Here is a 16,011-nt window from a genome sequence, read left to right as displayed (position 1 = left end):
AACCTTGGAAGTTCCCCAAGCTGATATACTGTTTGAAATATAAAGCAGGCTGAACATGCAGCATGTGCTGAGAAAGCATCAACTGCATCAAATTTTATTACATTTAACAGAAACAAAAAGTGTGTATAAAGTATATATCAGTAATAACATTAAAACCAACTCCTAACTATTGTGTAGGTTCCCCTTGTGCTGCCAAAACAGCTCTGACCTGAAGGCACAGACTTCACAAGATCTCTGAAGGTGTGCTGTGGAAATCTAACATCGATACTTGTGCAGCAAATCCTGTAGGTTTGTGAGGAGGGGCCTCCATGGATCAGACTTGTTTCACATCCCACAATCGATCAGATTGAGATTTGGGGAATTTGAAGGCCAAGTCAATGCCTTTGTCATATTCCTCAAATTATTCCTGAACTATTTCTGCAGTGTTGCAGGGACCATTACCATTATAAAGGCCATTAACATTAGATAATACCATTACCATGAAGGGGTGTACTTGATCTGCAACAATGTTTAGGTAGATGTCAAAGTAACATCCCCATAAATGCCAGAACCCAAGGTTTCCTAGAGCATCAAACTGCCTCTGCCACCTTTCCTTCTTCATATCGTGTATACTGGTGCTGTCTCTTCCTGAGGAAAGTGAGACCCCTGGCTAGCCTAAATAAATAAATAAATCAATCAATCAATCAATCCTTAGATCAGGCCACATTCTTCTGTTTCTGGAACTTTCCCTTTTAAAGATGTTCTGACCTCAACCATCTATCTATTACAATTTGACCTTGTCAAAGTAGCTCAGCTTGACCCTTTTTCTGCTGTTCACTTTACCTGTGAGTGCTTTTAATGTTTTAGTCTATCAGCAACTCTTAATATTCTCTAGAAAATGGACATAGACTTGTTTTGTTTGCGTGTGGGTAGTGTTAGACTACCACATAGTGGCCGTTTGTGGAGCTACGTCTTTAGAAAACATCCTATCATCTATTTCGTTTCTGTTGCGTTTCTGAAGCTTCTGAACATGTAGCTATCTTGTGACACTTTTTGTTCTTTGGTAAGAAGAAGGCTTACAATGCATTTTTGGATGTTTACGTGCTGCTTTTATACATGAAGTTGGGTTTATCTAAGTTATGATCCTGCTAACACCATTTTAAACAGTAATACCATTGCATACATTTGCATTTTCAGTTTGAACTACATACAAAACACTGAAGTGATGACTGAATAATACACAAGAGAACTACAGCCTCTCACCATGATGTGTAACACACCTCTAAAAAAAAAACAAAAGCACACGTAAAAAATTAAAAAGGCCATCTGTGCCTTGTATCAGCACATTTGTTGTTATTACAGTAGAAACTTCACAGTCCATCCCAGCAGTCTCTCTCTCTCTCACACACACACACTCACAACTGCCAGAGCAATAGGGAGAGAGAAGAATTACACAAATACATGAGAGACAATGTTCAGATGTGCAACAAAGTTCTCTCACCATGCAGTCACATCAAAACCACACCACCATTCCTCACAATAAGTACATTGTTATATATAACTCTGCATCACACTTTATTACAAGCCCCACCTCTTAAAATATTCTGTACATATATAACTATTTGTACTGAATATACACAGAGTAAACTGAAACTGACCCAAATAGCCAGGATGTAGAGGGAAATGACATGCCATGACTGTTTTATTCTCTCTCTTTTTTCCATTAGGCTATAAAATTATTATTATGACTAATATATTCCACATAGTGTATTTATGATGCATGTACACATATGATGTACTACAAAATAAGCATATAATCAAATTATATACATATTTGTATATTTGATATCATTTTCAAGGCATTCCAGATCCATTATAACCAGGATATAATGGATGTATGAAACTGTCATGAGATGAAAGTTCAGATAGATGCAAATCTAGGTAGTGTCATTTATTATGAAAGTAACAAACAAAACACTGACACTTATTGAAAAAGCACAGGTCATGTATTCAGCAAACCGTGTAAACATGGTTAAGCAAAACACAGAAAACTGTGAGCAGAAACTTGGCAACTCATAAACGCATAATCAAAGGCTTCGTGTAGTCAGGACACAAGGTAAACTGAGTATATGCAACACAATGAATGTGTGGAGTGAGAGGACTTAAATACCCTAATGTGTGGGTGGCTGTGCTTGTAATTGAGCACAGGTGTGTTTGATCAGATGTCCAGCGACCAGAAACGAGGAAGTGATTGTGCACTGTGGGAATTGGAGTCCAGTGCAGCCATATTTGTAGGCCATAGGGCATGTTGGGAATTGGAGTTTCAGTAGTCCTAACAGAAACATGATCCATCTTTGGTTAAATGATGAACTGATGAACGCAACCCATAACGAAAGACATTATTTTTAGTTCTAAAGATACATCCATCTTTAGCTGCTTTATCTTAGTCATGGTCATTGTGGATCTGGAGTCAATCCTAGGAACAATGCATGTGATGCTGGAATACAAACTAGACAGACTAGATGGGACACCAGTCCATCTCAGGGCACTTCACACACACATTCACACCTAAAGCCAATTTAAAGTCTACCTACTGGCATGGTTTTGGGACCCAGTGCAACACTACTTGTGGCTTGGGACAGATTTGGATAGTTTAGAAATTCACACTCTAGTGGTATAATAATTGTAACAACAAATCTGGGTTTTAAAAAATCTGATCTTTTCTAAAAACGTGGTACAGCTTAAGGTTTTCCTTTATTTAATCACAGTAAAAACGTCACTGTTCTAAGTATTTATTTATTTTTTACTGTAGCGCCATAACAGAGGAGTTTAGAGGTTAAACATCAGCATCAATCTCTAATACTGAACTAATACTTCTTCATTCCGGACCTGTATGATCCATTCTGATGCTCTACCCCTGGTTGGAGTCTTGTCGCTTGGTGGTGCTCACTACTGCTGTCTATAGATCTGCGTGGACAGCCTGTGACCCAGGAGACTGCAGTGTATAGAAGCACTTGGAGACTATCACGCTGTCTCTGAACTGCCGTGTCATCTGTCAGCTTTCGGCAGGAAGGAATTAGTGCTATAATGGACCTCAAGAGCTCTTGGTTGCTGTTGTAGAAAGGACATAATCAACAGTTACATAATTTACTGTTTAGTGTCACCCAAATGAGGATGAGGTTCCCTTCTGAGCCTGGATCCTTTCAACGTTCCTTCCTTATATCATCTCAGGGAGTTTTTCCTTGCCACTGTCGCCTTGGGCTTCTCATTAGGCATAAATTTTAGGTATAAATAGTAACTTTACTTTAAACTTTATAATTTTTTCTATGTTTCTATACTTCTGTAAAGCTGCTTTGAGACAATGTCCATTGTTTAAAGCGCTACACAAATAAACTGAATCTAAAATGTATCATACATCCATTTATGCATCCATTCATCCCCATCATTCTTCCTTCCTGCACTTATTTATTTGTATTTAAGACCCAATTAACCCAAACCTTGCTGTCTCAAATTACTAAACTATGAACAATAGTGTTCCAAGGGCTCTTGTAAAGACAGACGGCACGTAAGTTCCACTAAATGCCAGGATTTAATCACAAAACCTCAGCCGGGGGTTAAATTTAGCCATAGAAAGAGTTTTCAACCAGATGTCGAGCCAAAAAAAAAAAAACAAGAAATGACTCAAATTAAATAAATAAATCAACACTCATCATTTTTCAACAATCATCTTAGTCTCTGGGGGAAAGCTTTGGGATGAAGTAGGAATAAAAACCTTAGTTTGTGGTTAACCTGTTCTGCATGGAGGAGTGAGCTAAGGTCTCTTTACAAGTCTTTCCAAACATCCTGTACAGGAAGAAACTGCGGATTTAATCATTGTGGTTTCAAATCTCCATGCAGATTTCTGTAAAGCTGCAAAAGCCAGAGTCAACTGAACTTAATGAAATATAATAAGTGTAGTTATATAATTAACATAAATTTTGTAACCATGCAGTGATTACGTTTTCCTATCTTATGAAAATACCAGGCCGGTATGCTGCACTCTACTGGGCTACTAGCACCAGAACACGGCTGACCAGGGGATAAGACTGTTAAGGACGGATAAACACATTATTTTTGGATATACAGCTATGACTACCTGCTTTTGCACACTTGGCATGCTTATCCATGACATGTCTAAATGGCATGCTTCTTACTATTGCATTTATCAACTGATATATTTTTTAAAATGGAGTATAGAAAATGCAAAATGAAAAGAAACAGCCACAATAAAATCTAACAAAAGCATACAATGATTTACAAATAAATTAAATAAATAAATGAATGAATGAATAATATTCAGACTGATTGAGTTTTCATTGAGTTCTTTCCTAGGAGTGAAGGAAAATTATAAAAGCACAATCCCAGATGATGAAACATCCAGTCTACTCCAGTCTAGTCTATACTTTGCCACATTACACAATATTATGATTTTTTATTATTATTTTGCTCTTTAATGATGGGATTCTTTGCAACATCTAAAGATTTGCTGAAACATCGATGTTTATTAAAACTCCACTTGATAACATGACTCCATACACACCCTGATCCCACATTTCCCCCTGATCCAGAGCTCCTCTATTGGCTACACTAAATTTAAATTAGGTGCAGCAGGACCGTTCTCCTTCGTACTTCCGGTTCGGTGAACAACTTCCGCTGACGTATTTTGAAAGCTCGGCGGTTGAGATTTTTACCCCCTCTGTATGGGAGTGTGTGTTTGTTGTATAGCGCTGCCTGACGAGTTGTGTGGCTTTTTTATTTTTATTATTATTTTTTATTTTAAACTCTTCTGCTTGTATTAAGTGAGCTAAAATGGACCCAGCAACTGCGACGCTTCTCGTTGGACTCGCTGTCAAAATTAGCCGGAGTGACGGTAAAGGCTATGAAATAAAATAGAACGTTAGCGGCTAAGCTAGCGAATAAAAAAAAAGAGTTTAAGGTTAACATTTTCACCTAGTTACCAGGGTAACTAACCCGGACTGATGGAGTGTTTATAGTTAACTCTTCAACTGATGTGTGTGTGTGTGTATATATTTATGTATATGTGTGTGTATTAGTGATGGTTATTAGTTAAAGTTAGGTGTAGTTACTCGGTGTGATTTAGTTAATACTGCTTGTTATTCATGTTTCTGAGGTTTTTGATGGCTGAGTCATTAGTAAAGGTGTGAGTGTTGTGAAATTGTGTTTGTGTGCAGGGAGAGTTCACAGTGCTACAGTGAAAACTGTCAATGCCACCAAGTCGACTGTACATGTGGAGTGGAACGAGAAAGAAGTGACCAAAGGAAAAGAGGTTGGCCGTTAGCTTAAGCCGCTGCTGTTTGTCATGTGTGCATGTTTTGGAAAGTGCTCATGGTCTTCATTTGGTGGTTCTATGTCCACTAGATTGACTTCGGTGACATCTATCACCTCAATGCTGAACTGCTTGAATATCTGCAAACATCAAAACAAGCAGGACCGTCCACTGCTCCAGCACCGCTCCCTGCACGAGCGCCTAAAGGAGAGCGAGTGAGTTTTATGGCCGATTCCATATCATTACTCAAACCCTGTTTTTACTGCCGTGGATGCCAAAAGTCGACAGCCTCTTGTTTGTCATGTCTTATCATTTTCACCTTTTAATGTGTTCACCTTTTTAGGGGGGGAAAAGTTACAATAATCTGGTTGCTGCAAAAGTGTGCACAATGCTTTTTGAGTAATGTGACTACTCCGAACGAACCAAGTACGTACAAACCTATTTTCAGAAGTAATTATCATGCACCCATCATCAGTGACGTGATTCTGATTAACCCCACATAAGGATCCGTCACGGTTTCATCCATAAGGATCAGTCATGGTTTCATCCAACATGCTGAAGCCATAGCCAGGACATCATTTGAACAGGAGATGGGTAACAAGAGAATTTCCAAAACATTAGTTGTGCTGTGGAATACCCTGAAGGTTGTCTTTAACAAGTGGAGTAAATGAGATACCACAGTGACAACCCTCCAAAATGAGAAGACAAAAACTTCACTGAGGCTGCAAAGAGACCTCCAGCAACATTAAAGGAGCTGCAGGAAAATCTTGCAAGTACTGGTCAGATGTGGCAAGATGTGTTCTGGTCTAAAGAGACCAAGGTAGAACTTTTGGGGCATAATTGGGCCATTAAAAAAGAGAAAGTGGGGAAGGAAAAAATCACCTAATCATACAAATAATACCATCTGCAGTGAGGCATGGTGGTGGCAGTACCATGCTATGGGGCTGTGTTTTAGCTGGGACCAGAGCTCTTATCAATAGAGAGAGAGATGGATAGCTTCAGTTACCAAGCTATTTTTTTGGTGCAAAGTGTTCAGACCTCAGTTAGACACCTGTAGATTTAATTCTAAATTAAAAACCTGTGGAATGACTTGAAGCGGACTGTATACACGAGAACCTCTCAATTTGACAGATCTGGAGCATTATTGCAAGGAAGAGAGGAATAAAATTGCAAAATCATGTTGGTACCCAAAATTACTAAGTGCTGCAATGGAAGGAAAAAGTGCTTTAACAAAGCATCTCTGTGTGTGTGTGTGCTTGTGCGAGCACGCACGTATGCAGCCAGAGTGTTGTACACTTTTGTTTTCCCTAAAACATTTCTATTTATTTTCACTTGAAGTTTGTTGGTTGCTATATCAATATATCACATAAACCTAGAAATTTTAACATGGTTGTGTAGACATTTTAATATCCAGTGTAGGTCTGTGCCTGTTCCAGACCCTGTATTTGTTTATGCTGGCAGTAAATCGTTTAAAAGGTTTCATATAGTTGAAGATCATGTTTTGGGTATATTGTATTATTATATTATAGTTTCTTTATCATGTATGTTATTGTATTGCTTATGGCAGATTTTATGAAAAATGTAAAATATAGCAAAAAAAGTAATCTTAAACTCTATTTTTTTATTATTGTTTTTAGATCGATCTTTAACACTGTTACTGGTAAACATGTGACTATTTTTCTTTTAGAAATCTGAGTATCCTACAAAGTCAAAGTTACCTGCACCTTCAGAGCGTAAGTGACCTTTGATTTAATTCCCCAGACTGTGTGTTGTTTTTTTTTTTTTTTTAATAAACATTGCAGTGCTTTTTTGTATGGAGTGGTATGATCTTAATGTGTGTTTCCTGTTCGAAGTGGCCTCCCCAGCTGGTCCCTCTGAGGAGCCAGGTTTGCATACTGTGCATGTTTCTGACTTCTGCACTCTCACTGATGGGCTTCAAAAAATTCAATCTGATCTAAATGATTATACCATAGGTTCTCAACTTTTTAAAAAAAAAATTTTTTAATAAACAACAATGTTCCAAAATTTAGAGTCTTATTACCTCTAACCACAAAATACAATATTTTTTTTGCTATATTATGCAGTCCAAGACCTAAACAGCTAATGGTCTGCTTTTATTCAGACCATAGTCTGCACCATTGTAAAATCTGGCATGATGCCATCATATATAGAGGAGTCACTGGCCAAAAAAGGTTGAGAACCTCTGTTTACACTAAGCTTTGGGAGTGTATGCTCCATTTTCCCAAGTCATGTGCTGATAGTGAGATACAACTCTAGTATTTATTTGATAATACTGAGCAATCTATATGGCATGGTGAAATTAGTTTGTGTTTTGTGTAGAGACAAAGTAACTGCACAGGGTGAGGGTAGTGTGTTTTTAATAAAACACAAACGGCATTATAGTAGATGGACATGTAATTAAAACAAGGCTGTATAGTTAACATGGGGGAAAAAACATGGGAGATATTCAATGATCATGGCTTCAAGTGATCATGATTATTTTCTTCAATATCGAGTGTGATTGTTGATCATTTTTTTTTTGTATGTCTCGAGCTTTTCCCCATCCCTTAACTAATTCACCTTTTTTTTGTAATATGTCTAGACGTTGACCTTTTCACATGCTACTAATAATAATTATATTTTCATTGCCTTAGATTTAAGACCAAATCATTTGTGCCCCTGAGAAATTCCTATTCTTTTGCAATTAAGTCATCATTTAGTCATTTTCTGCTCCTTCCTGTTTTATTTACAAGATTAGATCTCATATGTCATTGTTATAATTATCTTTAAATGTTGAACAGCAAAACTGGTAAAATTTGATAATCTTTGAAGTGTTGAATCCAAAGAGATTATACTCTTTATCCATAGAAAAACAATGGCTTAGCCAGTGCAAGGTGATTGTCATTAATCTGTATGCAGCCAGATAAAGACAGTTATAGCACAGGTTAACTCCCCATCTCACAAGGAATTTGTAAGAACGGCTTTAGCTAGCTTAAAGTGTCACTAAATGCACTTTGTAGAAACTACTGCTGTATTCATGCCAAATGCATGTGGCAAACAAGTCCAAATATTATTCAAATAATGCTTGAAAAATTTGAATAGTAATTTAGCTTGAATTGTCTTTCCCTCAGTTAAAGATGTCATTATTTGTAATATCAGCACATGACCCTTTGGTGCTGCAAATCCCTTTTCACAATAATTCTCTGCACTGGTTTAGCCCCAATAATGAGATTTCAGCATTAGCTGCTACAGCAAATCAGCTCGTATGCACCCGGTTATGTAGCTGATTAAGAGTGACATTTTTCTTTATCATTTAACCTAATTATTTTAACTTGCCTTCCAGTCCCCAGAAGGATGACCACTCGCCAGACTTGTCTATTTCGACCGCCAACCATTCCATCCGCTGGCTTGAATCCTACTGATGATGCTCCCAGTCAGGAGCAGCCCTCATCTACTATTCCTAGACCCTCAGGTCAGTGCGCATGATCAGTTTTAATGCCACAGTTAGGAAACGCAACATTTTGAAACTCAAAGGCATTTCAGTAACTTTGCTCATTATCTGACGTAGGATCTTCTGTGAAACCCCCCTTGACCAGCCTACATTTGTTTATTCCAGATTGGCTGTTTTTCTTGACTTCCATAGATCCATGTTCTGTAAACATTTTGGCTCATTTTCATGTTCAGGAACAGCCAGTTATATTTGTAGGGCAATAGTTACACTTACATAACACATTTTTGCCACACATTTTGTATTGGACAGATTGTGTGTACTAACACTACAACTATACATTCCATCACAGTATAAAATCTTAGACAAATAATCAAAAAATATAAGATTAAAATGTCTTGTGGAAGTTCTGAAATAATGTACTTATATGGATCCCACGACTCGTTCTCTTCCATGACAGGATTACCAAGTTATTCGAGAAGACAAGTTGCTAAACCCCCATCTCCTCTGCTTCCTGCCATTGAAGCTGTGTCAGAAAGTGAGGCTTCAAAATGTGCTCCTGCACCCGCAGCAAGTAAAATAACATTTGAACATTTCCTGTTTTATGTTTGAACTAGTTGAGAGCAAATTTGTCCTGCACAAATTAAATACAATTAATTTCATTCAAAGCAGATTTTGTGCTAATGTTGTTAGAGCCTCATGACATACTAAGTCAGAAAATGCAAAGATGTAACCAGATCTCATTTTGTGTATTGCTTTGCTGACGGGCAACAAAATAAATCATTTTGCATTACCCCTTCCTTGTATTGTAGACCAGCGCCTTTCACGAGCTCCTGAAGTAAATAAAACAACAAACAAAAGGCTGTCCGTGTTGATTAAAAACCCAGACACTCAAACAAAGAAAGGAAAGGTATGCGGTATATTTGAAAAGTTAAATATTCAATATTTAAAGCAGTGCCCCACCTCATGTTTCTGTTTATCCTTAGTATGGAGATATGAACCGCCCCAACAAGCAGTTTTACCAGATGATTGAAGAGTATCGGGAGACTGTGGAGAAAGTTCCATTATCTCTAAGTGATCCTGTAAGTAGCTTAGCAGTACGTGATCATGATCAAAATACTATAAGGATTGTCAGTGCATTCATCATTCATGTTTTTCATAATTAGTTTAATTTGAAATAAATTTGTTTGTTTAAGGTTGAGCTCCACAGAATCTGTGTGTGTGTTCGCAAGCGACCACTAAATAAAAAAGGTAGAAAGTTAAACAGTTTACTCCAAGATTAGCTATAAAGTGCCTGGCCTTTCAAAATAATCGTTTATAATTTATTTAGGAAAAATTGTGCCTGTTTGTTTTTAACTGGATGTATTTCCCCTTATGACTATGGTGTTGATTTGATTTGTTCAGAAATAGCTAAGAAAGAGATTGATGTGGTGACAATCCCTGGAAATGGGGTCCTCCTTTTCCATGAACCCAAGCAGAAAGTCGATCTCACCAAGTACCTTGACAACCAGCCCTTCCACTTTGATTACTCATTTGACGAAGACGCCAGCAATGATTTGGTTTACAGGTAACTGGGTGTTTTGTCTGCAGTTATGGATTAGAGGGCTGCAAATTCCACCTGTTATGAGTATAAGATAGTGGTTGCATGTGAGGCTTACACACAAAGTAAATTAAAAGAAGAATTTTTCTGAGAACGTATGGAGCGTTTTAATTTGTATCTAGTTTTAAAATATTTAGTACAGATAAACCTTTGTACCATATGTCATCTTATAAAATTAACCAAGCTGAGTTTTGTCATTTTACATTTGCCTTTATTTTCTTGGTATCTGGTTTGCAGGTGAGATAAGTTAGCTGTCTGTGTAATGCATATAACTCCAAGGCCATGGCTGGCAATGTCTATAAATATGTGATGTATTTTTCATCACACTGCTTAGCAGGATGCAATATACACCGGTCAGGCATAACATTATGAGCAGTGACAGGTGAAGTGAATAACACTGATGATCTCCTCATCATGGCACCTGTTAGTGGGTGGGATATATTAGGCAGCAAGTGAACATTTTGTCCTCAAAGTTGGTGTGTTAGAAACAGGAAAAATGGGCAGGCGTAAGGATTTGAGTGAGTTTGATGAAGGGCCAAATTGTGATGGCTAGACGACTGGATCAGAGCATCTCCAAAACTGCAGCTCTTGTGGGGTGTTCCCGGTCTGCAGTGGTCAGTATCTATCAACAGGTGGTGAACCAGCGACAGGGTCAAGGGGGGTCAAGGCTCATTGATGCACGTGGGGAGAGAAGGCTGGCCCGTGTGATCCGATCCAACATACGACCTACTGTTGCTCAGATTGCTGAAGAAGTTAATGCTGGTTCTGATAGAAAGGTGTCAGGATACACAGTGCATCACAGTTTGTTGCATATCGAGCTGCATAGCTCCATAGCCAGATACCACAGCACACCTACAGGAATCTAGTGGAGTCCAAGCCTCGATGAGTCAGGGCTGTTTTGCCAGCAAAAGGGGGACCAACACAATATTAGGCAGGTGATCATAATATTATGCCTGATTGGTGTATATATAGATAGGTATGTATGTATGTATGTAAATCCCCTAATTACTTGTAGTCCCACCATCCAGTTGTGGTGATTTTAGATGTTTATATGTATTTTTAATGTTTTTTTTTTCCTATTCTGTTTTCAGGTTCACTGCCAAACCTCTAGTTAAGACTGTTTTTGAGGGTGGAAGGGCAACATGTTTTGCATATGGTCAAACTGGTAGTGGAAAGACACATGTAGGTATACTGTCTGTCTTTTTACATATGCCTCAGTGACTGAGGAAGAAATCCTCATTACATTTTTTTTTTGTTTATAGACAATGGGTGGAGATTTTTCAGGCAAGGCTCAGAACAGCTCTAAAGGAATCTATGCACTGGCAGGTGATGTGCAAATGTTTAACTATCCTTACAAATTAATACAAATCTCCAAGTTATTATTTTTTTTTTATTGATTTGTCTTTATACCTTACAGCACAGGATGTGTTTACCCTTCTGCAACAGAAACGACATTCTGACCTCTGCCCATATGTAACCTTTTTTGAGATCTACAACGGCAAGGTGTGTGTAAACACAATTTAATACATAGAATTACTTTTAATGTTTAAGTTAAGTTTGCTTATCTTCTGTGTGAATAATCATAATAGTTATAATAATTTTATACATAATACTTTTTCTTCTTCTTCGTATGGCTTTAATTGCAAATGCCTTTTAGCTGAAAAATGTCATTAAATTTATTATGGTTTCAGGTCTTTGACTTGCTGAATAAGAAGGCAAAACTGCGTGTACTAGAGGATGAAAACCAGCAAGTACAGGTTGTTGGCCTGCAGGAAATGCCTGTCTCGTCTGTTGAGGATGTTATAAAGATGATTGAGAAGGGGAGTGCATGCAGGTACACTTTTTCAGACATGCATAATGCTATCAAACATCTAAATACTCAGTGTTTCCTGCTGCACAGCTTTATCCTGTAACTGTTCCTTTTGCAACTAGTGACTAGATAATTATGGGCACAGTTGTCTGGGGATGGGGCAGATTCCTATGAACATCATGAATCAAGTTGGTGTATACCTTGATAAATGTTGATTGGATGACTTGTTTTCACCTGTTCTAGAACATCTGGCCAGACGTTTGCAAATGCCAACTCGTCCCGTTCCCACGCCGTGCTGCAGGTTATCTTAAGGCGGCATAAGTTGCTTCATGGGAAGTTCTCGCTGGTGGACCTGGCAGGAAATGAGCGAGGCACTGATGTCAGCAGCAATGACCGGCAGACTATGGTGGAGACGGCAGAGATCAATCGCAGTCTCCTGGCATTGAAGGTACTGTTTGGTTTTCCAATAGGCTGATCCAGGTGCTGAATGTGTCATTTCCTGCTGCAAATTAAGCTTTGTAGTGAAGCAATCAATATTATTGTACATTATTATTAAAAATTAGCGTTCCTCTGTGTCTTATCGCTGATTCCATGTGAATGCATCTGATTTGCAGGAATGTATTCGATCACTGGGGCAGAACAGTGAACACATCCCCTTCCGGATGAGTAAGCTCACTCAGGTGCTCCGAGACTCCTTCATAGGCGAGAACTCCAGGACCTGCATGGTAATTAGAGCTGGCTCATATGCAAGAAAGATTACCAGTCAAGCCATGTTAGCCTGAAGAATTCTGCAGTGCTTTAAAAATACATTAATATCTTATCTTCGGAATATCTGACATGAATAAACAAATTCAGCACTAATAAATTGTGGATAATGTTAATGTAACAAATTAAATGAACCATATGCATCAGTTGATGTTTGTTTAAATGCGAACCAACTACACTTGCACTGACTGTTTATTTAAAATGGCAGGAATTAAGTTCATGACTGATTTACATGATGTTATATAAAGAACTGTCAGGATTTTTTTTTTTCTTTTCACTAAATATCCTTAATATTTCTACAGCTGCTGCTTCAATGTCTTTAGATATTAAAGTAGGATATAAAAATAGGACCACATTGAATTAAATTATTGGTGTGCCTTTCAGATTGCCATGATCTCACCTGGTATGAACTCTTGTGAATACACTTTGAACACGCTACGTTATGCAGACAGGTAATCCTATTTCAAATATGCATGAAAATACTTTGCTTCTGTTGTCTTAAGGGTCCCTCTAGTGGCTAGATTTGGTATCACACTTGTATGTGTCTGGCTGGTAGGGTGAAGGAGTTGAACGGACTGTCTAAGGGAACTGCTCCGAACACTAAGCTGACAGAGGAGTCAGAGGAGGGCAGCAGTTCCTTAGAGGAGGTAGGTGAAGCTCTGTAGATAATACACTAGCACAAAGCAGAGGCTTTTACATCTTTCAGATGAAAGCCCTTATAGCAAATGGGCATTTTGTGATGCATTAGTTAAATATGAATAATAATATTCAAGTTAGTTTCTGATCACCTTCACTTTTCAGGAGGGTATTCCTGCAGAGCTTGAAGTCATGGCCCAGATGTCTGAGCTGGAGGAGCGGTTCTATGAAGATCTGCAGGTGTGTAGTTTTGTGCTGCATAATCCATGCTCATACATTTACAAACATTTTAAACTGTGAATTCACCCAGCTGTTCTGTACACCACATGCCTCTGAGAGGTGTGTAACAACTTGTCACTTTTTGGTTTATCTGCCTGTCAAATGCCCTTGTCTTGTCTTTCAGGGTGGCAGTGACATTGCCCGAGCAATGGAACACACATCATTTGACGTTATAAGTGGCCTACCGGAAATCGATGCATACATGGAGAGACTTCAAGGTTTGTTCTTCATACTGAATCATTTCCTAAAAGCAATAAACACCCAGTGTTGTCAAACTGAATATTTTACTAAAGATTTTTGTCGTCTCTTTAATTTAGGATCTTATCATGCTCTGCGATCAGCTATTGAGGCACTAAAAGCCAGGTCACCCAATCTGGCATGGCATGCAAATGGAGTGTAAAAAAAACAGTTCAAGTAATGTGGTTCTTTCTGACTGCTGATGATCTACACATGTTCCGTTGTAATTCTAATTTCTCTTGTAAGTTCAATTACAGTTTGTTTGTATGTTTGTGTGTTGTCATCTTAGAAACTTTCTTATTCACTGAATAAATGTTTACTTACAACAGATTCACCCTAACAGATGTGTTCAGTTCTGAATGTGATTTTTCACCATGCTGTTCATAAACACTATTTTTAGAAATGGAGAAACTACAGATTCAGCATTGATGAGGTTCCTTCCTATCTCATGCCTAGGTTTTATGGTGACTTTAATTAAGGAGCTTTAAAATGATTCAAGTATTAGTGTGGTTTGAACTTAGTATTTCATTGTAAAACATTACTTAGATGGATGGATGAATATATTATATAATTAATTGCATTTTAATTAAGTATTCTAGTTTGGCATCTGGGTTTATGTTTTTTGCAAGTGCTTGGTACAAAACTGACATCCTAACATGTTATGCTATGGAATTTATCACTCCTGAACCATTTTGCTATAGACAGTAGACGAAATTTACCTTTTCCGTCTGACCGTATGATGTTGAAATGACCCTAGCCATCTCATCAGTTCCTCCAGGGCATCTAGGACCTTCTTCTTTGACCCTTACCACATACAATTCCAATTTACAAGTTCCGAGCAAAGTTTACACATGCCCTGTGAGTAAAAGACGACACAAGAAATCAAAGACCTACTAAACAGCTCTTGCTGAACAGTTTACCCCAAAGGATAAAAATAAACAAACCAGCCTGAAACTGGGTGGCCCCATGTCTCTGTGTGAGGCCCACCAGTCCAACCACTTCTTTTTGCAAGAACAACCCCATCCCCCCTGAACACATACTACCCTACTCTCTGGGTGGCATTCCACAAACCCATTCCCCTAAAATACAGACGCACTCCAAACCATATTCAAAGACCACACTGCTGATTTTCCCATGTTGTTGCAAAGCTAAAAATGGATGTAATAGTTCCTTTACATTCAGTCTGCACAAATCAGTAATGGTTCCTTGGTGGTCATCTGATGTACACAGAACTCAGTCTAGCGTGATTACTGTTTAGTCTATATCCGGTCATCAGAAGATGACCGACTCTGTTTCAACATAATGTTTTTCAGTCAGCAAATCTACCTCTACACTATTTATTGTGTGCTATAATGAATGGGCTGATCAGTTAACTGTGCTATTTCCTGTTTGGTCATTCAGTTATCTTGTGATTTTGTGATAAAGCCTTTGTTCCTACTTTCAGTGTCGTAAAGCATCAGACAAGAAAGTGCAGGCTACTAGTTAACTATTGGCAACGTGTAAGTTTTGTTGATTGTATGTTTCGGACTGTTGTGTTAGCATGAAGGGTAAGAAGTATAACAAAACTGAAAAAGTTTATTAAAATTTTAAATTCAGAAATGATGGAAATGGATATTAACTAAAACATCAACATGTGATTAAATTATAAATGCGCAGGCTTAAGAGAACTTCTCCAAATCTCCTCATGTGATTTAAGGCTCCATGTCGCATAATCCAACTGCTGTCTCTGCTAACTAGAAAGTTGGAAGCTTTACTAATCCGTCTAGCTAGCACATTACATTACGCACCTGTCCAGGATAAAGTGCTTATTAAAGATCAATGCTTTTTTTTTTTTTTTTTTTTCCATTTATTTACCCAGTCACCCATTTACATTAATGACATTTGGTAGACACTCTTTTCCAGAGATGAGATGCATGTCGTCTTTGTACCCT

General features: G+C 38.0%; 1 protein-coding gene across 5 annotated transcripts in view; it reads left to right on the top strand.

Moving 5' to 3' along the window:
- kif2c (kinesin family member 2C) overlaps positions 1-14,410 on the top strand; it is a 29,346-nt gene extending 14,936 nt beyond the window's left edge. The window contains exons 1-22 of one of the 5 annotated variants that reach the window (XM_058395050.1): positions 4,677-4,888; positions 5,211-5,305; positions 5,398-5,520; positions 6,993-7,038; positions 7,159-7,191; positions 8,649-8,777; positions 9,214-9,327; positions 9,566-9,663; positions 9,740-9,835; positions 9,950-10,004; positions 10,158-10,320; positions 11,445-11,535; positions 11,616-11,679; positions 11,771-11,856; positions 12,045-12,187; positions 12,407-12,611; positions 12,778-12,888; positions 13,313-13,380; positions 13,485-13,575; positions 13,730-13,804; positions 13,968-14,061; positions 14,161-14,410. In XM_058395050.1, coding sequence (XP_058251033.1) covers positions 4,828-4,888; positions 5,211-5,305; positions 5,398-5,520; positions 6,993-7,038; positions 7,159-7,191; positions 8,649-8,777; positions 9,214-9,327; positions 9,566-9,663; positions 9,740-9,835; positions 9,950-10,004; positions 10,158-10,320; positions 11,445-11,535; positions 11,616-11,679; positions 11,771-11,856; positions 12,045-12,187; positions 12,407-12,611; positions 12,778-12,888; positions 13,313-13,380; positions 13,485-13,575; positions 13,730-13,804; positions 13,968-14,061; positions 14,161-14,243 — 2,124 coding nt within the window. In that variant the 5' untranslated portion in view covers positions 4,677-4,827 and the 3' untranslated portion in view covers positions 14,244-14,410. Of the gene's footprint in view, positions 1-4,676; positions 4,889-5,210; positions 5,306-5,397; positions 5,521-6,992; positions 7,039-7,158; positions 7,192-8,648; positions 8,778-9,213; positions 9,328-9,565; positions 9,664-9,739; positions 9,836-9,949; positions 10,005-10,157; positions 10,321-11,444; positions 11,536-11,615; positions 11,680-11,770; positions 11,857-12,044; positions 12,188-12,406; positions 12,612-12,777; positions 12,889-13,312; positions 13,381-13,484; positions 13,576-13,729; positions 13,805-13,967; positions 14,062-14,160 lie in introns of those variants that run through there. The other 4 variants (XM_058395054.1, XM_058395049.1, XM_058395053.1 and 1 more) reach the window with 4 other exon arrangements.
- Positions 14,411-16,011: the final 1,601 nt, after the last annotated feature.

This window comes from Hemibagrus wyckioides, linkage group LG07 (assembly GCF_019097595.1).
Source record: "Hemibagrus wyckioides isolate EC202008001 linkage group LG07, SWU_Hwy_1.0, whole genome shotgun sequence".
Lineage (NCBI taxonomy): Eukaryota > Metazoa > Chordata > Actinopteri > Siluriformes > Bagridae > Hemibagrus > Hemibagrus wyckioides.
Note: the sequence above shows the minus strand (reverse complement) of the source record. Positions and strands in the feature narration are given on the sequence as shown.